We start from the raw sequence: 27229 nt of genomic DNA, 5'->3' as shown, positions 1-27229 counted from the left end.
TATCTGGAATTCTCTGAGCCTGGTGGAGGGCTGTCTGGGAGAGGCAGCCTCTAGAGACATGATGGTGAACCTTTTAGAGCTTTCAGTGATACAGCCTGCTGTGTCATGCATGCCATAGGTTTGCCTCTACTGCTCTAGAGATTGCCTTCCGGAATTTTAGGGGCAAGGTGGTAGCAATTATGTAACCTAAGTAAGTGTGGAGTTCCAAGGCATAATTCTTCTGTTGAAGTGTTCTTATTTAGATGAAGCTATTAAAAAATATGTTTAACTTGTGTCTTCTTATATATGTACTTGTAGGGAGAGAGAAAATATCAATTCTCTGGAGTAGCCTAATTTCCTGTCTTTTTATTGCATCTGTAAGTAGGGCCATGACAACAGTCTTAGAATGGTAATTGTTGTCTTTAGAAAAACTCTTCCTTTAGGGAGACTTACTGACCTATTGAAAAGTGTTAAAACATTTTGGAAGCGTATAATTATCAGAATGCTGAAGGAAATATTTGTTTTGGACTCAACAATGGCAATATATTTGTTTTCTTGAAGAATAGTGCTGCCAAAATAAGCATTTTCACTAGCTGGCAGATGGTTTCATCATCAGCCTGGTTTTTTGTTTATTTATAATTTTTCTTTTTTTAGCTTGATACTTATTTCAGAAATACTTACTAATGTCATTTACCTTTGCATTTCACCTTCTCCAAATAAAAAATAAATCAATATTATTTTATTTTATTTTTTAAATGGAGCAACAGGTGAGAATGGTCAATTTCAGTATTCCTTCAAAATGTTCCCATTGATTTATGTTAGAGCACAAAGTTAGATCATTCTATGTAAAAGCTTGAGTAAGACTGGCTAAAGACAAGCACTTAACTATTAAATAATAATTTCCTGTACCTTACACTAAAATGATATTGAGAAAAAAATTGAAAAGAGTTTATGGGTATGGTAATTCCTAATTACAAAGATTTTCCTTTGTCGTAGACTTGTACCTCAACTCATGACAAAACTTTTTTGAATTCTTGATTATGTACATTTTAACTATATGCTTGACCTGGTTTTTGTGTTATGAAAACATTTCTTAAAATTTCTGTTTTCTTACATGCATAGGTGTTTAGTAACAAATCACATTGTCCTGTTCAATATTTTGTGTTAAAATATCTTGGGAGTGTTTGCTTATTTTTGTAACGCTAAAGGAAATATTTGATTTCAACTCTAAACCAGACTTCTGTTATCTCTGAGTGGTTTCCAACTGTGTTGACTAAAACACTAATATTCTACTAGGTGGTAATAGTAGTGTTCTTTTTTTTTCTGCAAAATTAGTTGAATATATGTATTTAGTCTACTCCTGTCAGTATGTAGTACTCTAAGAAATGGCATGGAATGTGGGATAATTTTAGGAGTTCATATAAGAGATCATAGTGTTTGTTCTGTGAATAGATGTACAGATGCATTTTCAATTCATCATACTTTGTTTTCAGCCTCATTCAATAATTGTAATATATATTTGTGACATTCACTGTCACCTGTCACACTTACAAACCTGATTTTGATAATTTATTGTAGCAGTTAACTTGTTGAGACCGTTTTGTCTACTTTATTCCAAATTCATCTCTTAAATTCCTCCTATTTGATCAATGTATCATTTAAAAAGTATAGTTAACAGTGGTTCCACCACCTGCCTCGCAAGCACAAGGTCCCGAGTTTGATCCCTGGTACCAAAAAAAAAAAGTATAGTTAATTTGGAAAACCCAGTTTTATGTTTTGAGTCTTGAATGTCTCCCAAAAGCCTGTATACCAAAGGCTTGGTTGTCAGCCAAGCCTTATATGATATATAATGTCAGCATTATAGGAAGGTGTTATAATCTTTGGGAGGCAGGTCCTAGTGGAAGGAAGCTAGGTCCCTGGGAGAATGCCTGTGAAGGGGAGATCAGGACCCCAGAACCTTCTTCTCATTCTTTCATTTCCCAGCCATCTTGAGGTAAGCAGGCCTCCTCTGTCATGCTTCTGCCATGATGCTCTCACTGTGCTGCCACAGGCCCAAAGCAACAATACCAACTAACCATGGACTGAAACCTTTGAAACTGTCATCCAAAATAAGTTTTTATGTCTTAAAAGTTATTACTTCAAGCATTTTGTACCAGCAGTGGAAAGCTAACACATCCAATGAAATAATTTATAAAATGATCATTTCCCATGTATTAAAAATCTTTTTTTTCCCCTTAGTTAAGTGCATTTGTACATACAGAATAATTTTTACTCTTCTAGTAAATCCCACACGCTTGGAAATACATAGCGAATAGTTGGAAACCAGACACCTCAGTATAACAGAAGTGACTATCAGTGATGGTCTCTAAGTGGACTGTGATTTCACCAAGTTTTCTTTTAGGTGTAAACTTTATGGTACAGGCTCTTTAAAATCTGTAAAGAAAAATGCCAGGTTCTTAAATCAATGTTCTGGGGATCAAATGTTACACTGATAACTATTTTCTTCAAATTGGCTGAGTACTGCTTGATAAAGTTAGGTGAGGGCAAATGATGACCTTGCCTGACTTCCATTATTGTAGTTTTATAAATAGACTTTTAATACATGAAGGCCAGAAAATAAATCACTGTATTTTTAAAATTTAAATGAGAGGCTATTCTCTATGTTTGTGGTAAGGTTTTTCAAAGTTTGAAGTTTTATCTGAGAAATGTCTGTTCATTTCAGATGCCCATTTTCGGATTGGGTCTTTAAATTTGGGAGGTCTGATCTTTTTAAGTTCTTTATAGATTTGAGATAGTAGACCTTTGTCTGAGGAAGAGCAGGTGAAGATTTTTTCCCACCTTGTGGGTTGTCTCTTCACACTGTTGGTGGTTTCTCTTGCTGTGCAGAAGCCTTTTAATAAGAAGAGATCCCATTTGTTGATTGTTTGTGCTAGTTCATGGGCAACTGAGGTTTTGTTCATAAAATCTTTTCCTACACCGATGTCTTCAAGGGTTCTACCTAACCTCTGTTCCAACTGGTTCAGAGTTTCTATTTTAATATTTAGATCTTTAATCCATTTTGATTTTAGTTTAGTGCATGGTGAGAGATACAGGTCTAGTTTTAATCTTTGGCAAGTTGAAGCCCAATTTTTCCAGCACCATTTATTAAAGAGGCTATCTTTCCTCCAGTGAGGGTGTTTAGCTCCTTTGTCGAAGATGAGATGGCTGAATGTGCCTGGCGTTGTTTCTGCATCTTGTAATCTGTTCCACTGGTCCTCAGGTCTGTTTCTTTGCCAGTACCATGCTGTTTTTATCACAGTAGCTTTGTAGTAGAGTTGCAGGTTGGGGATTGTGATACCCCCTGCCATGTCTCTTTTACCTAGAATTGCTTTTGCTATTCTGGGTCTCTTCTTGTTCCAAATGAATTTTTGGATTGTTTTCTCGAGGTCTGTGAAGTATGCTGCTGGGATCTCAATTGGAATTGCATTAAATCTATATAGCAGTTTTGGAAGTATGGCCATTTTCACTATATTAGTCCTTCCTACCCAGGAGCAGGGGATGTCTGTCCATTTTCTGATATCATCTTCAATCTCTCTTTTCAGAGTGCCATAGTTTTCAGAGAAGAGGTCTTTGATTTCTTTTGTTAGGATGATTCCTAGGTATTTCAGTTTTTTGGATGCTATTGTGAAAGGAATTATTTGCCCTATTTCTCTCTCAGTGAGTCTGTCATTGGTGTAGAGGAAAGCTGTTGATTTTTGTGTGTTGACCTTGTAACCAGCTACTTGACTGAATTTGGTTGTTAAGTCTAGAAGACTTTTGGTGGAGTTCTTGGGGTCTTCTCTATAGAGTATCATGTCATCTGCAAATAATGACAATTTGACTTCTTCATTACCTATCTTTATTCCTTTTATTTCTTTCTCTTGTCTAATTGCCGTGGCTAATGTTTCCAGAACTATATTGAATGAGAGTGGTGATAGTGGACATCCTTGTCTTGTTCCTGATTTGAGTGTGAAGGATTTCCGTTTTTGACCATTTAATATGCTATCGGCTGTTGGTTTTTCATAGATGGCTTCTATCAGTTTGAGGTAGAGAACATCTATTCCAATTTTTTGTAGGATTTTTATCATAAATGCATGTTGGATTTTGTCAAATACTTTTTCTGCGTCTATGGAGATAATCATATGGTTTTTGTCCTTGGGTCTGTTGATATAGTGTATTACATTGATTGATTTGCATATATTGAACCATCCCTGGGATGAATCCCACTTGATCAGGGTGTATGATCTTCTCAGACAAAGAAGTAGAAATAGCAAATAAATACATGAAAAAATGTTCAACATCACTGGTCATTCGAGAGATGCCAATGAAAACAACGCTGAGATTCCACTTCACTCCAGAAAGAATGGCTGCTATCATGAAATCAACCAATAACAAATGCTGGCGGGGCTGTGGCGAAAGAGGAACCCTGTTCCACTGCTGGTGGGAGTGTAGACTGGTACAACCACTGTGGAAATCAGTATGGAGATACCTCAAAGAACTAGGACTCAAAGTCCCATTTGACCCTGCTATTCCACTGCTGGGCATCTTCCCCAAAGAATTAAAAGAATCATACCACAGTGATGTATGTGCACCCATGTTCATAGCAGCACAGTTTGTAATAGCTAAAACTTGGAAACAGCCCAAATGCCCATCAACTGGAGACTGGATATAGAAAATGTGGTTTTTTTATAAAATGGAGTACTACTCAGCCATAAGAAGTGAGAAATTAGAGACATTTATAGCTAAGTGGATGCACATTGAGGCCATATTCTTAAGTGAAATAAATAGGACACACATGTGTAAATACCGAATAGATTCTCTGGTGTGAGAAACTGAAAGTGTAAATAAAGACTAAATGTATAATAGGTAATGTGAAATAGGAAGAAAAGGGGCAAAGGGGAAGGAAGTGGGAGGGCTAGGGGAAAGGATAGAAGGGAATGGGATTAATATGAGAAAATGGAAAAATAGGACCAAAATCTTTGTAAATAGGAAGGACTGGAGGGGTTGAAGGGAGAGGGCTGGGCAAGGGTGAAAAATAAGAACCAAGAGAGACTATGTAAAGGTGCAAATTTCCAATGATGAATGTCATTATATTGTATACCTAAAATGTACCAATGATTAGAATGAATAATCAATAATGTAAAATAGGAAAAAAAGGTCCAAAGGGGTAGGGGTAGTGGGAGGGGCAGGGGAAAGGAAAGAAGGGAAAGGAAATAATGATGAGAAATGGAAAAAATGGAAATAAAGTCTTTGTAAATAGGGAAGGGTGGAGGGCGTGAAGGGAGGGCTAGGAATGGGGAAAAAATAAGACCCAGGATGCATTATGTAAAGGTACAGTTCCCAATGAGAAATGTAATTGTGTTGTATACCTACAATTTACCAATAAAAGAATTTAATACAAAAAAAGAAGTTTGAAGTTTTAAGACTACCCTTGATTAAAATACATGTTAATTGTACTTGAGTTTTGGGTCAAGGAAACTAATTGAGAAATTTTATCATTTAAGTGCTTATTTTAGTTTGTTAAAGGAAAGGATATTTACTGAAAATGCTGCATTAAAACACCGTGTTAATCTTCTCTGAAGTTTATCCATAGAATAAACAGGTACTGTTAAAAAGAACTTCTGTGGGTACTTTGCCAGGCCCTGTGTTAAGTGCTTTTCCTGAATTTAAAAAAAAAATTTGATTTGTATTTCTGAAAGTTGATGTTGTCATGTGATTTTGTGTTTGGAACATGAATTGTTTGGGTTAAAAATGTTCATGCAAATTCCTACCAACAAATCAAGTGCGGCTGTGCAGTGGATTGTTTGGAGGCTTAAATATCTCAGCTGGATTTAATTACCTTAAGGGATAAGGCTACATGATGGGCCAGTGGTTTACCAAATTATTTTTTATTTTCTGGATCTTGATGTCACTGAAGGTTAATGCATCCTCTTTTCTTTGCTAGAGACCCAAGTTAAAATCCATTTTAGGGCATAAGTGTAAATGAATTTATTGTTGTTTTTTTTCTCCTTGGGGACACTTTGGTCATTTTGTGAGGCTGCCTTTCCATTTGGAGTTGTTGGCAGCTTGCACAGGGCCCAGGGGCTCTGGTAGCAGGGGCAGTTGCAAGTCAGCATTAAAATGAACTGCAGGCTTCAGAGGGCAGAGCTGGCCCAGGGCTTGTCACTCTTCCATTCCTTGATTCTTTCTTGCTTAACTTAAGGGAACTTATTTGTTACTGACATTTGATTATAGCACATCACAAAACAAGTGATGTGTTTGTGGGTTAGCCATTGCCACTTTTTGTTTAACTGTTTCATGCTAGTTTGTATTTGGCAGCTTCCAAGGTTTCTGAATTCAATGTTAACAAACTCCTAGATGCGTCTTTAGAGTGTCAGATCTGTACTCAACATTTGTGCTTATCAGTGTGTTTCAAGGTTTGTATTATCTATTGCTTTGTTGTAAATGCTTTATTTTTCTAGGGCATCTTTGTATTCATAATTAATTTAATGGTTTTACCCAGAAGTAGATAGTGTTACTAGTTACTGCCTTCGTCTGTACCTGTTAAGAATATTTACAAGTGTAACCTAAGCAGAGAATAGTCATAGGCCTTCTGCCCTCAAGAAGTTGGTTTGCTCTTTTCCCTCCAAGCTTAGGTTATAATCATTTTTTTACTATTGTTCTTATTTTTTCTTTTAACTTCCTTGTGTTTCCTGCTTTATCTTTTTTTCTTCTCAAAGAATAGTAGAGTATTTGCTTCACTGTTTTCTTTAAAAAGATAGAAAATATTTTTATTTTTCGACACACAAATATTATTTTATGAATATGAATAAACAGGATCATACCATTTATGCTTTTTTTCTCCTTTGAAGTTACAGAGTTTCAAAGTCAGTAGCTTTCGGTTCCCAGAACTCTTTATTTTTTCCATTTCTTGGAAATGGAAAATTTGATTTACCCCAATTTGATTGATTCAGTGTTTTTTATCCTTAAAATCTTCCAAACTACTTTATACCAGTTATATCGTCCTCTCTATAGTTTATCTTGTATTCACAATTCAAGTCCTGTTTCTTCTATCAAACTGAGTCAGTCTAGGAAGTGGGGATGGTTGCTGTTTTCCACTTTTAGCATTCATGTAAAAGACGTACTTACCTTTGTGTGTATGTGTACACATGTCCTTCGATAAGCAATGTGTGTGGAAATAGTACTTCAGCTTTGTTGTGGTGCTGTACATGTTTTTGTATTTATTTTTGTCAAGAATTTTCTGTTTATTTTTCTTAGATAAACTTTTTTTCCTGTCTTCCATATTTGAGATTTTATTGGTTGTGTTGAGGATCACTACAGACATTTCACTCTCTCTCTATTTTTTTTTTTTTTTTGGTCCTGGGGATCGAACTTGGGACCTTGCACTTGTGAGGCAGGCAGTGGCACCACTGAGCTAAATCCCCGGCCCCAGACATTTCACTTTGTACATAATTCTTAACATGCATACTGAAAATATAAAAGACCATGAATTGTTTCCTTTTTATTTATTCCAGTGACTTTCCACCTTCAAATTTGGAGGCAAATTTTCTGTAAGAAGATTAAGTATCAGTATCTTAGATAAACTTTTTCAGGGCAAGAGTAGGTCTATCTACATGATACTATGCAAAACCTGATGTATGCTGATAGAGTTCTCAAACTTGCTTTCAAGAGTACCTTAAACATGTCTTTTTTTCTTATTTATAATATTGCTAGGTTATTTAGTTGTATTTAAAAGACTTTTTTGTTTTACTTTTCAGGTGTCAGCAGTAGAGTCTTTGGAGGGTCCGCTGCTCCAGGTGGAAGGATTGAGTGACCTCAGGCTGGAGCTTCACAGCAAGAAGATGAACCTCCACCTGGTTCTCATAGATGAACTGCACCGGCACTTGTACATCAAATCCACTAGCCGAGTTGTGCAGCATAACAAGGAAAAAGGGAAAATGAGGTTGGTTAAAGGACTTCTTTGCTAAATTGTCTTGTGGCAATTATTGGAAGAATTATTCTTTTTCTATAATATTGTAGTGTATTTTACTTTTTCTTTAATGTACTATCTCTGAAACTTGAAGATGGACTTACAATAGCAGATGCTTCATGTTTTGAGAAACTGACATCAAAGTTTGTCTGTTCATTCATTGTACATTTATGTAGTATTATTCAGTAAGGATATGTAGGAAAAATTTCCTGTGGACCTTTTATATACTGGATAAGAGACACTTTTGCATATCTTAGAAGGAAGTTAAAAATCCTTAAATTGGACAGTGAAGTCAGCTGAATTAAGAAATGTAGATATATTGGAGCCGGGGATTTAGCTCAGTGGTTCCATCACTTACCTCGAAAGCGCAAGGACCTGAGTTCGATCCCCAGTACCAAAAAAACCCCCCAAAAACCCCCAAGAAATATAGATATATGAACTAAAGTTTTAGTGTCTTTATTACTTAGGGTTATGTTTAACTGTGGGCAATTTCCCTCCTGGAATAATTCAGGAGAGGTTCAAAGAGAACATTTTTCTTTTATCCTATGGGCAATTACAAAGTAGCCCTATATTTAAGGGTCTGGGTGGGGCCAAGAAATTTATTAGGTTAGTATAGACCTGGTAGGGAATAGGACTAGATCTTAAAATAGTAGAATATTGAGGCTTTGAACATGTATCAGATAGTTGTGCATAGTAGGTATCCATGTGACATTCCTTTAAATAGCCATACAGTCTTTTCAGAGGGGATTTTTAGCCCTGTCTACTAAAATACACATGTTTATGCTTTTTTGTCCAGCTCTATACTAAAAGAACACTGGAAGTAGGGAATGCCAGGAATGATGTCTTTCAAGCCCTATCCTGTTTGAACAAAATGTGTCAACTTTGTACATGATGCTTCAGTTTAGTCAGAGACCCTGATAGAGAAAGAGACATTTATACTTCTTTTCAGCATATAGAGACTAGAAAAAGTTTTGCCAGGCACAGAAATTGAGCTAGGGAGTGAATACTTGAAGGTATCTTTAAGATTAGATCCGAATATGGAAGCTATTAGTTAATCCTTTTAGCAGAGAGTATAGTATGTGTGTGCATATGTGTTTGTGTGTGTGTGTGTGTGATTCTAAGGAAAATTTTTCTAGTGCCTGGTTGTACATACAAGACCTGAATAGATTTCTTACCATGCAAGGATAAATAATAAAATCATTGTGAGTCCTTTGTAAATTTCTGTATCATAAGGGGAAAATGAACATTACTTTGAGGTCGAAAAGAGAGAATATTTGCTTGAAAAAAGTTTTGTAAAGTAAACAAAAATTCAGGAGATTTAAGCTTGAGGTTTCTCAAAGGAAACAGGAAGCATGAAGTTGGGCTGAGGATTTAGCTCAGTGGTTCCGGTGCTTGCCTTGAAAGCGCAAGGTCCTGAGTTCGATCCCCGGTGCCAAAAAAAAAAAAAAAAAAAAAAGAAGCATGATATAGTAGATTTGATGATTGTTTATAATAACTGTTCCTTTCTCTCCACTTGAATGGGAGAATTACACTTTCTACCTTTTGATTTTTTGGGTGTTTGGTTTTGTGATTCATTAGGACGTGTTATAAGCAGAAGCTTGAAATGTGCTTATGCTGGTGAGTGTGCCCTCTTGTGCCTCTGCCATTGCCATGCTTGTGTTCCCAGGAGGAAGAAAAGAGAAACACCAGGAACCAACAGAGCCAACCACATTCAATCAGGTAGTCTCTAAAATAGAAAATAGGTGCTTATTCTTGGATATCAGTGAGCTGTTGTGGTTGTATGCAGCAAGCATATATAGGTTCAATGAAACAATAATGGGGAGCTATAAGAATGCAATAGGGAGAGATGCTAAGAGAACTGAAACATGAATACAATGTAAGAAAAACAAGAAATGAAGTAAAGAAATTTAAGTATTTAAAGCATAAAAGAGAAGAATTGAGTCAGTGGGGTACAGGGAGAACTTTTTTCCTCATAAAGAGGAAAAAGACAAGATGATGAAAGAAAGGTGATAAATATGAAAAATGGAAAGGAATGACCAATTCAGTGATTTTAGATATTCAAGATGATTATACTAAAATGGTAGTGGTATGGGATGAATTGTGTTTTATTAGTCTAGATATTTATATTTAAAGGTTATGTATTTAAAAATCACTAGAGAAGACAGACTCACATGACCATATTCTCTGTTTCAAAAGATAATGTATCAGCTAAGGCTCTTGATTGCAAAAAGCAGAAATCAGTCCTGATAACTAAAAGAAAAAAGGAATTTCTTACAAAGTTACCTGGTATTTCACAGAATCTGTAGGAAGTTTGCATAATCGTGTTCTCAATCCCAATAGGAACCAAGGCAGATTTAAGCAGCTGAGTGCAGAATATTAGACAATCACAGGAAGGGTCTGGTGGGGTCGCTACCGTGGCTGGCACCCTGCCTATCATGGCTGGATTTAAAATTCCCCTGTAAATAATTGCTAAATGTTCTCCTTTCTTTTATCTCCTGAAAATTTAAAGTTGTGTGTAGAAGCATACATTTGCTGAGAAGGATGGGCCATATCTGGTCTCCTTCAGCTTCCACAGTAGGAAGTCAGGCTCTCTTTTCACTTTGCTCAACAGTAGAGATTCAGTCCAAATATAAAGACAGAATATATATATATATATTTCAAGTAAATGGTTACAAACAAACATCAACAAATTCTACTACAGGAGAAAACAAGGCAAATCCCCTGGAGGCATATCCATATGAAGAACAGAGCTTTTTGAAATAGAAAATAGACTACTCATATAATTGATACATAAGAGGGTATATGCCTACATGCTTGCTCACGATTTTGGTTCCAATTAAATCCCAGTTGATGTTTTTGAAACTTAAATAAAATGTGAAGTTCATATGGAAGAGTAAATATGAGAATGTAAGCATTGTTTAAAAAATTCAGAATTTTTTTCTATACACAAATATTTATGTCTATATAGAGAAGATATATATTTAAATATGTAGCTCCCCATTATTGTTTCATGGTATGGGAAGGTAGTTTTCCTGCATGATATTAAAGTATATTGTAACACTACTTTAAGCTATACATGCAGGCATGCGCAGAAAATCAAATTGCGGAGACTAAGCAGTTCAGAAACCAATCCCAGGATTCATAAGACTTTAGAATTTTTTAACAGTAGTTCAGTTCAGTGGAGAGATAGGAGATAAAGGCTATTTAGTAAATAGTGCTGAGCCAGTTGGCTGTTGATTTGAAGAAAGTAAATTTATGTACTTAGCTTTTTTATATAAAAAAATTCTAATTAGATTTAAAAACCACATGATAAAACTACTAGCAGTAGAAAAAAATACAGTAGAATATGTGTTGAAGCTTTTCAAAGCCTATCAGTAACATAAAGACCAATATTAAATAATTTAACTATTTAAAAACTCAATCTACAGTATAAAAGATCCAAAAGATAAAACAGACTGAGAAATGTATTTATATCATATAAAGATTTAATACCTAAAATATAAAATAGATAAGTAATTCATAGATTTAAAAAATGTAAATGAATAATTAACAGTAAATTATATAATATCATGAGTAGAGATATCCAACTTTGAGAAATCAAATGCAGGGTTTTGATCATCAGATGATCAAGTTAAGGACATCCATAGAGTGCTGTATTGGCAAGGATAGGAGAAATGAATACTTCTCTCTTTGTAGTTACATAACTAATATACTTTTTTTGGAAAATAAAAATTTGTGTATTTTTTGACCATGGGATTTCATTTCTAAATCTATATGCAGCAAAAATAACAGTTTATGTCAATATATATAATAGGATATTCATTGCATTATTAAAATATATGTATGTTCATTACAACATTCAATATATGTATGTATTCAATATATGTTTTCAATATATATATGTTCATTACATTATTAGTAAGAAGAACAAAAAAACCCACAGTACTTTAATGTTCATTAAGAAGAGTATGGTTAAATGAATTATGATGTATTCATTCCATGTAATACTGCACCTTACAGTGAATGAGAAGGATTTGTACGTGCTGTTTTGGTAACATTTCTGAGATGTATTATTGGGTCAAGAAAAGTTGAAAACTGCAGTATGTTATTTGAACTCAGTGAGTAAAAATTGCATGGATAGATATTTAAACATTTATCTTCTCTATATAGACATAGATATTTGTGTATAGAAAATGCCTGGGAGGATAATATCAAAGCACTCATAAGGAGTTAATTGTGAGAAGTAGAAATGGGGAATGAAGAACAAAAAAGGACTTCCTTTTCTGCACCATGAGCATGTATTATTTTATTTATTTATTTATTTGGTACCGGAGATCGAACTGTGGTCCTTACGCTTATGGGACAGGCGGCAGAACCACTGAGCTAAATCCCCAGCCCAGAACATGTCTTACTTTAATGGCACTATAATGATTGATGATAAGTTTGAAGATTTTTTTTTTTGATACCAGGGATCGAACTCAGGACCTTGCGCTTGCAAGGCAGGCGGTGGAACCACTGAGCTAAATCCCTGGCCCTGAAGATTTTAAGTGGAATGGGAAAATGTTTAGATTTTAATGTTGAAGAGGAAAATTAGGATTAACTATACAGAATAATTCAAAGAAGATTGAAAACAGCATGTGTGCCTTTTGTGTGTGTGTGTGTGTGTGTGTGTGTGTGTGTGTGTATGGGGTAGATTGACAGATTTTGTATGTAGAATATTTTGAAAGGAACTACATCAGATGATATTAATGGATAGTTTTTCTTTATACAGTATTTTTTTAAAAAGAACATACACCTTTATAAGTGTATAAAATCAAGCAAACATTATTAATAATGGTCAATCCTTTATTGCATATCCTAGGTTACTGGATTTAACCTCTCTTCTTTGGACATCCTCTAGCTAGTGAAGGAGAATATTTCAGACCCATTGATTTGGTGTCCGTACTCGTCTCTCCACTGTATTATTTAGTTCTTCTTTTATTTTTAAATTTATGTTTCTGTTTTCAAGTCTGTTTTCTCATTATTGTTTAGTTCTTTTTTCCCCCTTTCATTGCTTAGACTTCAAATTTTTTAACATCACTTTATTTTCTATTACCGTCTTCACTCTTGGTCTGTCATTTGAAAACATGGCTCTTTTAAACTTTCACATCCTCTAAATCACTCATTACTCCTTCTGTATGTTCAGCCTGAGCCTAGAACTGTATAGCATTATTATGTTAGCCATTCCTGTTTTATTCTTTCAGTTAAATTTTCTTATTAAGGGGAAATTATCTTTGAAAGATATTTCTCAGCTCAGTCTGATTCAGCATACCTTTATGACAGGTACTCTGCCAGCTGTTCTGGTTATAGAGGTGAATATATTAGTAACTAGATTTACAGCTTAGGGTTCTGCTCACCTCTTTCAGTCTCTGGTTTGACAATAAAATCAGCCAAATGAGCTACAGCTATAAATTTCAGACATAGTTGGGCTCATTTACTACTAAGTGAAGGAACAGAAATATGCTCTAATTAAAAAGCAAATGGATGGGGCTGGGGGTTTAGCTCAGTGGTTCCACTACCTGCCTTCCAAGTGCAAGGACCCAAGTTCAATCCCCAGTACCAAAAAAAAAAAGCTAATGGGGCCGGGGATTTAGCACAAGGTCCTGAGCTCGATCACTGGTACCAAAAAAAAAAAAGCAAATGTTTCATAAGCTGTTAAGCACTTCTAACCCTTCTTTTTAATAAAGGAACAGTTTTCATGGATTGATATTTTGAAATCGAGCATATTTAGAGGCACATCCTTACTAGTTGGATGGTTGATTAATGGCCAAAAAGTCCTTTGGGTTATGGTGGCCGTAGTTGCTTGTTTTTAGTGCAGGTTAATTTGCTTTATAGTTTTCCTGTCCTTCACTATATTATTAAATAGAAAAACACATGCACTCACAATATAGAATTGATTTTGGTGCAACTATTATGTATTATTCCAGGTGGGGTTTAGTGTACCTTAGCTGTTGTCTAGGTATGAATGATTTTAATAGATTTAAAGTAAAAGTTTGTAATCATGTGTAGTGTTTAAAAATAAAATAGCTCTTCTCAATACTATTTCTTTCAAAACAAAGCAGTTCAGAGCATTCATATTACAAACTTAAAAAGAACAATACATTTTTTAATTTCACTTTTTGTTTTCTAAAATACTTTGAGAGATTCATAACTCTTTAAAGGAATTAATACCTTCTGAACTTCATCTATGATATGTGGTAAGAGGAGGTCTTTTTCTCTCTTTTGAAATGAAAAATATGGTCCCTAATATTTTATGATACTCTGTGTATATCAATACCTACTTCTCTACTGAGCTTCATGCCTGTAGTCACTAGATGACTGAGTGTGTGCCCTTTTTTCTGGAACTTTTGAAACTTAATCCTTCCAGAGAACAAGAAAAAAACAAAACCTAAAAATTATTTCCAGAGTTTCCTGTCTTTTTGTTAGTGTTCACAAAGGAGAAAATTGAGGCCTAAGTGGAAAAGTTTAGAGAGAGGGAGGGGAATGAGTCTATGAAGATAGTTTTGCAGTAAATTGACTTTTTTTCTAAAAGTTTATTGATGGAGTTTGAGGACCCTTCTGGCTCTGATTATATTTGAGAGGTTATGCTTTTCAAGGTTGAAATGGCAAACTGTTTGTTACTCTGTAGTTAACTGAAGCACATTTTGTAGATTAAAACTGAGAAAATAATCATAGATTTTCATCTAAAGTGAATTATATATGCACATCTGTATTCATAGAAGTATATGCTATTATACCCATGTGTATACATATATCATTGTGCACACACAATATGCACTAACTGTATTGCTTTATTATTAATTAGGCTTGGCAGGCAGTATTCCAGCTATACATATATCTGAATTTTACTGCTGTTACTTATCCTCTTTTACAGATAACTCCACTACTTTGTTATTTAAATATTTATAAAATGAATTCTACAACTTTTCTGTTATATAAAATTGAAGTTAATTTTTTTCTTAATTATTCAGTAATGGCACTGTAAACCTCAGTGATTGTTTTTGTAGGCATGTGTTTTCTTGGGGGATAGAGCAATGTGTAAAGCTGGTTTTCTAATTGTGAATAAAATTCATGTAAAAGAGGGTGATGTAGTTGAGAGTAAAAAAATGAGACAACCAAAGTAGACAGAAAAGATGAAAAATGATAAATCTAGGATCTAGTTGATTTTATAAAAATATAAATTATGATATACCATTGGATTTCAGGACTTTTGGGTTTTCTTAAGGTAATTTAGATAATGTATAACTTGGTAGAAAAGAGTTACTGAAACTATGCCAGTTCAATTCCTGCTAAATGCTGTTTTTGTTACTTTTATATCTTATACTGCATTTGAGTTTTATATAGTGTTAACCTGTGAGTGACTGTAACTATTTGAATACTGCTAAGTTTGGTTTAGCTCCTATCTTCTTCATACTTGCTTCTTTAGCACTGAGCACAGTGCCGAACACTAACTGATGCTTAAGAATTGTTTGAGTAATGGTTCCCCCTTTCCTTTAACAAAGGAAAAGGAACAAGTGAATGACTGTTAATAATCATCCTCAAGAATTAGGACAATGGTTCACACATTATTAACAGTAAAAATAGTAATACTTTAAGTGATAATTTTGCTTTTTAACAAAGCTTGTTGTAAAAAATTTTTTCTGAAAACATGCCTTTAAAAAATTACTTTAAAAGAGCTGGGGGTTTATCTCAGTGGTGCTGCACCTGTCTTACAAGCACAAGGTCCTGAGTTCCATCCCCGGTGCCATAAAAATAAAATTACTTTAAAAATAAACACAGTGTTGATGGTATAGCTCAGTAGTACACTGCTTGCCTACCATATATAAGGCCCTGGGTTTGATCCTAAGCACTACAAAAAACATAAATGAATTAAAATATTCACATACCAAAAGCAGTGTGGGAAGGAGATGGGGATATATTCACTCTTGGCGGGAGGGATTCAGGTGTATACAGTTGTATACATCCCTCCATCCTGTTTGGAGAGATCTTTCCCATGGGTGTGGGTGGTCCTGCCACCCTTGGCCTACTCTTCCTTTTTGATCTACTTTGAAAATCAAGTCTACTGCTGTTGTGTTTCTAGACTGAAAAAAAGTGAGACTTGTGGCCTTGGCTTCCATACCATTGAGAGTGGACTTGGACAAGCTCTTCTGTGGTAGATACAGTATGAGTAGATGATTGAGCTTTTTGAGGGGCAGGACCCAGGTTTCATTTGCCTTGGCATTGCCTACATTCTTGCACTTTATAAGTGCTTTTGAATAATGAGTTACCTTGAAAATTTAATTGTGTTTTGTATAATCTTTGCATAATTTAAAATCAGCATGTTTTAATCATCAAGATGAGAGGGTAGGGTATTATTGAAAAAGGTATATACTAAATAAACTTGTTAGAGATTTCTTAAATCAGCTTTTATTGTAGTGATTCTCAACTTGTTGAAATTGATAAGCCTCTTTTATTTTATTTTATTTTTTATTTTTTTTGGTACTGGGGATCAAACTTGGGTCCTTGCGCTTGTGCAGTAGGCGGCGAAACCACTGAGCTAAATCCCCGGCCCGGTGAGTCTCTTTTAAAACAACTGAAAGTAGTGAATCCCCAAATATCTCAAAAACTAACTTGAAAAACACAAGTCTAGACAAGGTTTAAGTATTGTTAAACCTTCATTAATTATCTTGACATAGTGTCATTTGTACTTTTGTTGGGGATAAAATAATCTTTAATACAGATGCAAAGGAGGGTAGTACAATTGTTTGGCATATTATATCATTATATGGTGAACATTCAGATGATCCAGGATATCCTTATAGTAATTTTGTTAAAGAAGCATCAAAGTGAAAAAAGAAAATAAGTACTTGGAACACTTAGAATATGTATTTATATCCCTGGATGTGACAGTTACCACTTAGTGGGAATATGCTTGGGAGATGTTTGAAGTCACAGGATAAAGAAGGGTCACTATCAAAAGGAAAGTGATAAGGGGTGGGTACTGAATGGCATTTCATTTGGTTTTTGGAGAAAGTGCTAACTGCTGCTCTTTCTCCTCTGCAGCACCCATGTGAAGGATACCTCTCCTGGCCCTCTGATTGATGTTACAAATCTCCCTACTCCACGAAAATTTCTAGATACTGCTCAGTATTCTACTGCAGGAAGCTCAGTTGGTAAGTTTTTCATTATTCAGTCATTGAACTTTTTAGTATAGCTACAAAGCCTAGGAAAAAACTGTGGGGGCTGGTGTGGCTAGGGCAGGGAGGGCCTTGGAGTCTGTGATGAGCCATCTGTGACCCTCACAGGAAATACAGTATACAACCATTGGCTGGGCCTGTTGCATTATCAGGGTTGAAAACTGGCAGTTAACCATGGCCTGCCTGTGGATTCTAGCTGTGGATGTTTTGTTTCACTAGCACTGTTTGAATTGCTAAAGTTGCATTTGAGTGCTTTTTGGTAGAGCATGTACTTTTCTGGTTTCTATAACCTCTCTTGTTCCTATGAGCTTTTATCTAGTTTCATGTATTACATTTCATTGCCAGTTCTTGAGAGCTTTTAAGTTTGTGACTCCTGTCCTCTGACTTGTTTCCTTTTATATCTTCTAGTGGCCTCACTACTTCCTAATGTATCTTCACACATGTGTACAAACAGAACACATTTTGAAGAAATATCCATAAATTAGTTTTTTTAGGGGGGTAATCTAGTGTCCTGCTGAATAAGGCAAGAGAGCCATTTTGGTATATGTTTAAGGTTAAGAATGGGAGGGGTTTACTTTGATGGATGAATGTAAAGATTTAGGGGAATCTTCTGGAGTAGCTTAAACCTGCCCCATCTGTCGGGGGTGCCCTTTAGCCAGAACTAGAGAGTTTCTGGATCTCTGCAAAGGGTTTCTCAGCATATTTGCAGCTTTTGGTTGGGAATGCAAGGATTGGATGTACCTTGTGTGATGCTTTTCAGGTGCCCATGTGGCAGCCAAAATCCTAAGTCTCTTTCAAAAAAATACTTATGTGGGTTAATCACCTTTCTAGATATTAGTTTGTATCTAATTAAGACCTAACTTGGGCCGGGTATTTAGCTCAGTGGTTCTGGCGCCTGCCTTGCAAGTGCAAGGACCTGAGATCGATCCCTGGTACCAAAAAAAAAAAAAAAAAAAAAAGATCTAACTAGATCTAATTAAGATCTACAATTTTGTAGAGCTTACCATAAAGTGAAAGTAGAAAAGTTAGACTAATTTGGATTCAATCAATACATTTGTGTAACTAAAAAATGTATTTGTTTTGAAAGCTTAACAATATGTCATTGTTACTAGGACGTATTTCATTAGCCTTTAAAATGTCATTTAATTAAATTTAGGGTTATTTAGGCTTGGAATCTTGAAGTTTATTCTACTGGAGAAAATTATAGAAATTGTTTTATAAAAATTTTTCTTTGGTCAGTTTACTAAGTTACTGAGTTCTTAGAAAGTTCCAAACACTAATTTTTATTATGATACCTTAAAAAAGTTTATACTCTAGTTTAGTCTCCATAAAGTTAGAAAAGGCTTATTCTTTTTATCTTTTTCTGATGTACTATTGCTTTTCAGGGTTTGACAATACTTTGAAATTTTGTGGAGTGTAGTTATGAATTAAAAATATTTTACACTTTTGATTTATATTTTACCTCTGTAGTTTTTTGGAAGTTACCAATCGTTACATCTTTGAGTTTTTGTCATGTGAATCATTGCTCCTTAGCTTGATTATATTAATTTCTGTAAATGTTGCTGAGTCAAAAATTTTAATTGATAATGAAATGATGTGGCAGGCTTTTTAAATGAAAGTACAGTATAAATATCACATAAATGAAAAATGGCAATTATGCCCAATTCAAGTAGAAACTAATTTTGCTACATTTATTATTTTTAATAAGTAGCCTTTACTTTTTGATGAGCACTTTTCCTGTCAGATCCTACGGTAAGCATTGGTTACTTGGTAGAGTTCACGGTGACACTTTGGCCTTATTAGGAACAACTCTTGAAGAACCATATCGTAGTTTAATGAAGTAGATACCATTAAGAAAATGGCTTTTAGAAATATGTACAAAGATTTCTTTCTAGAAGGGGTTATTTCCTTGACTATTTTGTTTAATTAATTAATTTTTTTTTGGTACTGGGGATTGAACTCAGGACCTTGCACTTGCAAAGCAGGCAGTGGCACCACTGAGCTAAATCCCCACCCCTTCCTTGACTATTTTGGAGAGTTGATTTTATAATTTTTCTGTGAGTGAATGAAAAAGAAAGTAAATATATTATTTATTAAAATATTAGAAGCCCTACTTATAGATGAGAAAACTGAGGCATATGGAGGTTAATAATTGGCTTAAAATTATAAAGGTGGTAAGTGGCAGACCTTATTTCAACTCAGGATATGGGCTCCAGAGTATGCTCTTCTAATCAGTTTTTGTTTTTTTTTTTTGCTAAAAATAAGTTAGATATTTTTTGTGTATAGTTTAATATTCACACAAATGCAGTGGCTTAAGCAACATGAATTTATTATCGCACAGTTTTGTAGGTCAAAAATCATACAGGTCAAAAATCAAACAGTACTTTGATTAAAAAATCAAAGTACTGGCAGAGGTATGCTTTTTCCTGGCCTTTCTAGGAGGGACATATTTCTTTGCCTTTTCCAGCTCCTATAGGCTGTGTCACATTGCTTGGCTTATAGCCTCCTTCCACTGAGCTAAATCCCCGGCCCTACAAGTTGCATCTTTTTGACTCACTTTTTTCTCTTTTGAGGATTCCTGTGATTAGATTGAGTCTATCTGGACAATTCAGGAAAATATATCCATCTGAAGGTTTTTGAACTTAATCACATATGCAAAGTTTCCTTTGTCTTGTAGGGTAATCTATACACAAGCTTTAATGGTTAGGAATGGATATCTTTGGAGAACTATTATTCTGCTTACCAAACTCTACATTGCTGATTTTCTGACTTAAGTTATGTTTAGTAACAAACACATGAAAAATTTGACTTGAAATTATGTAGTGAATTCTTTTTAAGTAATTTCTGTTCTAGTCTTTGGTACTATATTAATCTGGATCACGCTATTAAAGGAGATTGTATAAATGAGGAAGATGTAAATTATGTAGAGACTGAATAAAATGTCGCGAAGTACATGTAAAATCATGGGACTGATGAAATATACTATAACAAAGGGCAGAAATTTTGTCACTTTCTTAATAAAGAACAGTAAGTCCTACAAGTCTATTTGTACAGTTCTCTGCAAGTCAGTCTGGAAAGTAACGGCCACTTTCAGCAGGGAATTTAACATAGGCTCTTAAAGCTTCCCTCTCATCTTGTGAAACAGTAGGATTGAGAGTGTAATTCATTAGAATTGACACTTTCATAGAGGAAGTTCCAATGGGGAATCCCTAGGTAGAACAGATTTCCCATTGGGGTGCCATAAATTAAGGTTGGAGGTGATTCCTGAGAACTTTCAGGTTATTATTAATTTAATGAAAATTTTGATGGCTTGTGAATGAGTCATTTTTTAGATGTCTCTTTTAGAGGTAGAGTTGTGAATGACTTTTCTATGAGAGATTTTCTGTCATACTTTTTAAGTGATAGTTTGCAAAGTATATTTTATTTAACAGATGCAACAGTCCTATGGTGCTATTATCATTACAATTATAATTATTGTATTTTAATCTGTTATAGTTAAGTGTAATATAATATAATTAAGTGCATATTTAAATTTAATGTATATATTTAAGTGCATGGTCGCATATTTAATGTATTATAAAAGTTGTATAGACTGATGTATGTGTATATATCACTTAATTAGAAAATAAAACATTTACTTACAGACATTTACTTAACACTTACTTACAAAATACAAAGTTAAGTCACAGAAGCAAATAATAAATTAACAAAAAATGATTCGCATCCACTTAGCTTTCGTACTACATATTACTGAAGAAAAGAAATAGCATAATAAAGAACTGGGTAGATAATGAACAACAACTGACAGAAAGAAGAGTCTATGTACATTGGCATTTGTCAGTGGAGGTTAAGTATCCAGAATTTATGAAGAATCTATATAAATCAGTAAGACAAGCTAATAGACTAATAGGCAGAAGTATAGCCATGCAGTTTGCTGAAAGAGAAACTATGCTAGTATACGTAAGACAAATTACTTATAGTCCAGTTAATTGTGCATTATTTTAAAAATCATTTTATAAATCTGGAAACTGATTCCAGGCAGATTGCCTGATTAATCCATATTTGACCAAGATGGTTATTGATGGATCCTGGCCTCATGCTGTTACCACTCTAAATATGCAGGTGATGCATTTTTCAAATCTTTGCCTTATTTTTCTCATCACAGTATTTTGAAACGTACAGGGAAACTATTTTTTAATTTAGATGTAGCAGTGAAACTATAACTTAGATAGAAGATAGGAGAAGTGTGGAGAAAAGCCAATAGTCGTAGTACAAATGTTGGTTCAAGCTTTTGGATTCCCAGTATGTCCTTTCATTTGGCAAAATGCCTTTGGACCATTTTGACTGAGCAGTTACTCCATGGGTACAAAGGCATTTCATCTGTGGATTCTTTATTCATTTTATTCACATTCCTGCTGTGATTGCTGTGATTGTTGCTATAATGAAAGTGGACTTCTTTCCTTTTTTGCACCAACATAGGTTAAGCAATAAAACCTAGAGAAAACACAGATTAAATGATTTTTTCATTTGTTGTTATTTTCCTGATATGTATTTTATTCCATAAAGTCTTGTCTGAAGCTCAGTGTTTAAGACTCTCTCTACATGGTGTAGGTGCTAAGTATCCTAATGTAAAAGGAGATGGAATTTCTCCTCTTAGAACTCATATGTAAAAAATAGTGAAGATCTGACTCTCCAAAATAATAAATGTGATACCTTTTGATTTACTTCTGTCCTTAGGTTAGAGCCTTCCTTGGCATTTTAAGTCAACTGTTCCTAAAATGTCTTTGTATATGTTTTTGTGAAATGCGATTGTTGATTTCTATGTTTGATCATAAGTGCCCTTGAAGAATATATGTAAGGGAGGCCAAGTTCAATAATAAATTCATAGTTTGTGTATTTCTAAATGTAAAAATAGAATGAGGCCAGATATTTAAAATGTTTTCATTATAAATGTTATTATAAAATAAAATAAGGACATTGCATTATTCGTATTTTAGAGATAAATATATCCATCACCCCATATGTTTCCCAGTAGATTAATAAATTATAATTTTTTTTCCTGTTCACTTCAAAGTCTTTTTACATTTTGTTTATTTTAGTTGTTTTGGTATTAGGGAGTGAACCTAGGGCCTTCACACAGAGAAATATCACCAGCCCATTTTTATTTTTTGAAACAGGGTCTCACTAAATCACTAAGTTGATTAGGCCAGGGTTGAATTTACAGTCTTCCTGCCTCAGCCTCCTAGAGTGCTGCAATTACAGTCCTGTTCCACCAGGCCTGGCTCAAAGTCAGTTGTGTGGCTGGGCTCCTCCCTCCATTCCTTCCTTCTTTCCTTCCTTCCTTCCTTCCTTCCTTCCTTCCTTCCTTCCTTCCTTCCCTCCTTCCCTCCTTCCCTCCCTCCCTCCCTCCCTCCCTTCCTCCCTTCCAAAATCAAAACATTGTAGGTGTAATTGAAGGTATTTATAAGAGTATGAGTCTTTCCTAAATTTCTTCTGTCTTCTACCTCAGAGGTGGTTATTATTTTGAAATCATTCTGTGTATCTTTTTCCTACATGTTTTCATACTTTTACTATGCATATGCATATATATGTGGTGTAGGTATATAGAAACTGTTTAAATATATTCACATATGTGTGTATATATAAATGTTTATATATTTATATACATGTACAAATTGTATTATTGTTTTGAATATTTTAAGCATTTAGGAAATTGTGTAAATATACACTGTTCTACTATATACTTGGAATTTTTACTCATCACAGTTTAAAAATTTTCTCAGATGACAGTGTAGCTTTGGTTTATTAATTTCAACTGGTATATAGCATTTCACTATATAATAGATCACAGTTTATTCCCCCTATAGATAGGAAAGTATACATTGTTTTCAGTTTTTTTTTATTGTGAACCTTATAGCAATGGGTATTCTTATTTCCCACCTACCCATTGATCTCGTGCATTCCAGTTGTGGATATATCTGAGGTACTGAACCGTTCATTCAACCTTTGAGGCAGTCAGAATCCCTAGGCAAATCATCTCTAGTCACATGCAACCACTTCCATTTACCCCTTTGTGCTCCATAAGTACTTTTTTTTCCCATGTATGTCATGATGCCCAAAAGTTAGAGAAGCCCTACTCCTAGGTTGCACATGTATGTTTGTCCTTATAGGAATGTTGTGCATTTTAAACTTTATTTTTCATAATTGTTTTTTTTTTTTTTGGTACTGGGATCCAACTCGGGTCCTTGCACTTGTGGAGCAGGCAGTGGAACCACTGAACTAAATCCCCAGCCCCTTGCTTTTTTTTTGTTTTAAAAAGGAAATTGATGTTTCACCCAATATGTTGAAAACAAAAATGTGCATAATAACCAGGTGCTATGTGATGCTTAGATACATTATACATTTTTCAGTGTTTAATTAATATTAAATGTATCTATAACCTCAAACATTTGTTGCATTTGAAATAATTTTTTCTAATCAAATTGCTTTTTAAAGTGATTGAATCAATGCAGATGCCTCTGAGCAGTTGCATGAGCTTTTGTTTTTCAAATTGACCTTTCTGTTGCTTATGTTAGTGTTTAATTTTTGCAAATTGATTTTTCCAAGTCTGACAAACTTAATATTTTCTATTTTAGTTTTGTTTATTTTAATTGTATTTCCTGTTTTCTAATGAGTTAAGCATCTTTCCATATATATGGGCCATTTTGGTCTCTTGTGTTTTGTCTGTTGTTTACACAGTTTATTATTCTGTTTCTTTTTTCCATTAAGGTATAAGGAAATTAAGTGGATGCTAATTGTTTTCTGTAAACGAATTGCTTGCATATATGTCCTAGTTATAGTTTCTCTTACTTTGTTTATATTTTTATTGTTATCAAGTGTTTTAGATTTTATTTTGATGTAGCTAAATTTGTCAGTATTTTCCTATATAAATTCTCATTTCTTCTGCCTTATGAAATCTTTTTCTACTACAATTCCATGAAAGATGTTTGCATATATTTTAATATTTTATAGACTTGCTTTTTTTTTTTTTTTTTTCAGTACTAGGGATTGAACTTGGGACCTGCGCTTGCGAGGCAGGCACCAGAACCACTGAGCTAAATACCCGGCCCTTAGACTTGCTTTTTAAACTTGCCTGTCTTAAGCTAGTTGAAATTTGTTTTTATTAGGAACTAAATTTTGTTTTCCTATGAATAATAATTATTCCAGTCATCGCTGATCATTCTTTCCCCATTGACTAAAATTTGTAATAAGTGCTTTTTATTTTAGAATAGTTTTTAAATTAGTAGAAAAACCACAAAGACAGTACAAAAATTCCCAGTGGTTTTTAATGCCATTTCAGTTATTTTTCATAATATGTAGAGTTTTAGTCTTTTGTTCCACTGGACTGTTATCAATCTCTGTGCCAATACCACACTGTTTTAATATCTATAGCTTTATTGTTTATTTTGATGCCCAGCAAGAGAAGTAGTTCCATTTCACTCATCTTCAAAATTAGATAGTGTATTCTTGGCCCTTTATTCTTTCATGTAGATTTTACAGTCAGATGCTAAGTTGCAGTAAGAGTCCTTTTGGGATGTTTTTGCTATTTTTTTTTGGTACTGGGGATCGAACTCAGGACCTTGCGCTTGCAAGGCAGGTGCTGGAACCACTGAGCTAAGTCCCCGGCCCTGCTTTTGTTTTTTGACGTGGGATCTCCCTTTGCAGTTCATGCTGGACTATGTAGACCAGGCTGTCCTGGAATTTGTGGTAATCTTCCTGCTTCAGCCTCAGTGCTGCGATTACAGATGTGTACCATCGCACCTGGCTCCTGTTAGGATTTTGTTTAGTGTTGTATTTAATTTTTAAAATTAGGAAAAATTTGTATCTTTAATGGACTCTTTCCATCTGTGAACTTGAGATAGTCTTTTCACTTAAATTTTTGGCTCCATAAGGTCTTGATTATCTTTCATTACATGTGTTTCTGAGTTCTTTACATTGTTTGTGGTTATTGTGAATGATTTCTGTTATATTTTCTATTTTGTTATACAGTTTTCATGTTGATTTTTTTTATGTTGATTTTCTACCTAACAGTTTTGCTGAATTATTTGAACAATTCTAGCAGTATATTTGAAAAATACATTTGAATATTTTCCTGGTTTTTCTGTGTAGACAATCGTAGTGTCTATAGTTAGGAGTAATTTTATCTCTGTTTCTTAAAAATTAAACATTTTCCCCTTTCCTTTTCTTTGTATTTGTTTATTAGTTTTTGCAAAGTTGGGAACATATAGTATAACAACTGTAGAGGCAGTAATGCATCTTATATTGGAAATGCTTCAAGAATAGAGTTTAACCTTTATGTTTTAGCACTGACTGTGCTGCAGAGATACTTGAAAGTTACCAACCATCTATTTCTCTTTATTTTTTTCAAATGTAGTAAACATTCCAAGCTGATCGTTACTTGCAGCAATGTTAAAGTGCTTGCCAAATTGTAGTTTTCTATCATTCTTTCTTCTTGTTTTATTAGAATTCTATAATAATGCTGGTTTGTGTCTTCTGTATTCATTCATTCATTCAATCAGTATGAATTAATGGATATTTACTTTATTCTATGGGTTATAGTCAATAACCATCATTATTTAGTTTGTTACTGAACTGGTAGGTAGCTTTTTCAAGGTGGCTTGTAGGTCCTTCCAATACTACCCCCATCATGTATTGAACATTGCCTTACATTCCAGTACTGCCAGATGTACTGCCAGGCATTTCAGGCTCACCTTGTACATTTCCTGCCTTAGCCTTTGACTTTACCATCTTTCTAAGGAACTCTTGTTCCTTTTATTGGAGAATGATATTTTGAAACCAAATATGTATATTTGTATATGTGGATATTTTGTTTGTGTGAATATTTTGTATATTGTGTATGTATTGTATGTTGTGTATATTGTGTATATGTGGATATTTTTATACCATACACACAAAAATAATATACAGATCTGTATCTATTTCTACCTGTATATGCATATATGTAAAACATGAATTCAGTTCCAATTCCAAAGCAACTCATTATATGTCTAGCCTTATACTTTTCCTTATTTCTACCTCTTTTCCCCAGTGAGAAGCCTGATTTTCATTTTAAAACTTAAGTAATCCTAGTATACACATAAAGTGTGTTCATAATTGCTAACCCATGAAAAATACTTTATGATACAGTGAAAACCAAATTTATTGACTTTATAATATTTGTGTACCATTCTCTTTGTATATAATACAGCTTAGTGTTTATAGTCAAAATAGTCAAAATCTACTATTAGTCCTTTCTTCCCCAGCCTATTTTATAGTTATTTACTTGCAGTACATTTCGGTTGATTTGTTACTGTTTTTGTATCATTTGGGTTCTCATACATCCCAGCTGAGTTTAATTATTTTGGAGTACATAATACAACATAATATTCAAAACATCACAACTACATAAAAAGCACTCAGACAGTGTCACTTTTCCAACCCCAATCTTTTATCCTAATCCTGTAATCCTTTCTCTTCTGTTTTTACCTATCCCCTATTGCTGTTCAGCCATACTGTTTTTTTCTTTTTTCTTTCTTGTACACTATGTATATATATATATATTTTTTTTTTTCTTAAGCAAGCAGGTAAATGTATCTTTTCTTATATACTATTTCCATCAAAGGTATGTACTTTCTTTCTTTTTTTTTTTTTTTTTTCCTTTTTTTGGTATCAAGGATCGAACTCAGGACCTTCTGCTTTCAAGGCAAGCACAGTGCCACTGAGCTAAATCCCAGGTCTGGTAGTGTATTTTCTTGTACTTTGCTGTTTTCACTGTGCAGTACACCCTGAAATCCCTCCATATCAGTTCATAGAAATTTTGGTCATTCTTTTTTTTTCAACACCAGTGTAGTATTGCATTGTGTTGATTTACCATAATTCAACCACTCTCTTATATATGGGTATTTAGGTTATTTTCAATATTTTGCCATTATCTGATGCAATGAAAATGTGCATATGTATTTTCATATTGTTTGAAATGTATCATTAGAGTAAAATGATAGAGCAGAGG

At 34.2% G+C, this 27229-nt stretch overlaps 1 protein-coding gene across 8 annotated transcripts in view; it reads left to right on the top strand.

Moving 5' to 3' along the window:
• Exoc4 (exocyst complex component 4) overlaps nucleotides 1-27229 on the top strand; it is an 816538-nt gene that overhangs the window by 56933 nt on the left and 732376 nt on the right. For all 8 annotated transcript variants that reach the window (XM_021237603.2, XM_004856313.4, XM_087204413.1 and 5 more), the window contains 2 exons: nucleotides 7755-7939; nucleotides 17048-17157. In XM_021237603.2, coding sequence (XP_021093262.2) covers nucleotides 7755-7939; nucleotides 17048-17157 — 295 coding nt within the window. The remainder of the gene's footprint in view (nucleotides 1-7754; nucleotides 7940-17047; nucleotides 17158-27229) is intronic.

Source organism: Heterocephalus glaber, unplaced genomic scaffold (assembly GCF_053883595.1).
Source record: "Heterocephalus glaber isolate CG9 unplaced genomic scaffold, H.glaber_assembly_v1.0 deba00000546, whole genome shotgun sequence".
Lineage (NCBI taxonomy): Eukaryota > Metazoa > Chordata > Mammalia > Rodentia > Bathyergidae > Heterocephalus > Heterocephalus glaber.
The sequence above is the reverse complement of the archived record's forward strand: the minus strand, read 5'-3'. Positions and strand labels throughout refer to the sequence as shown.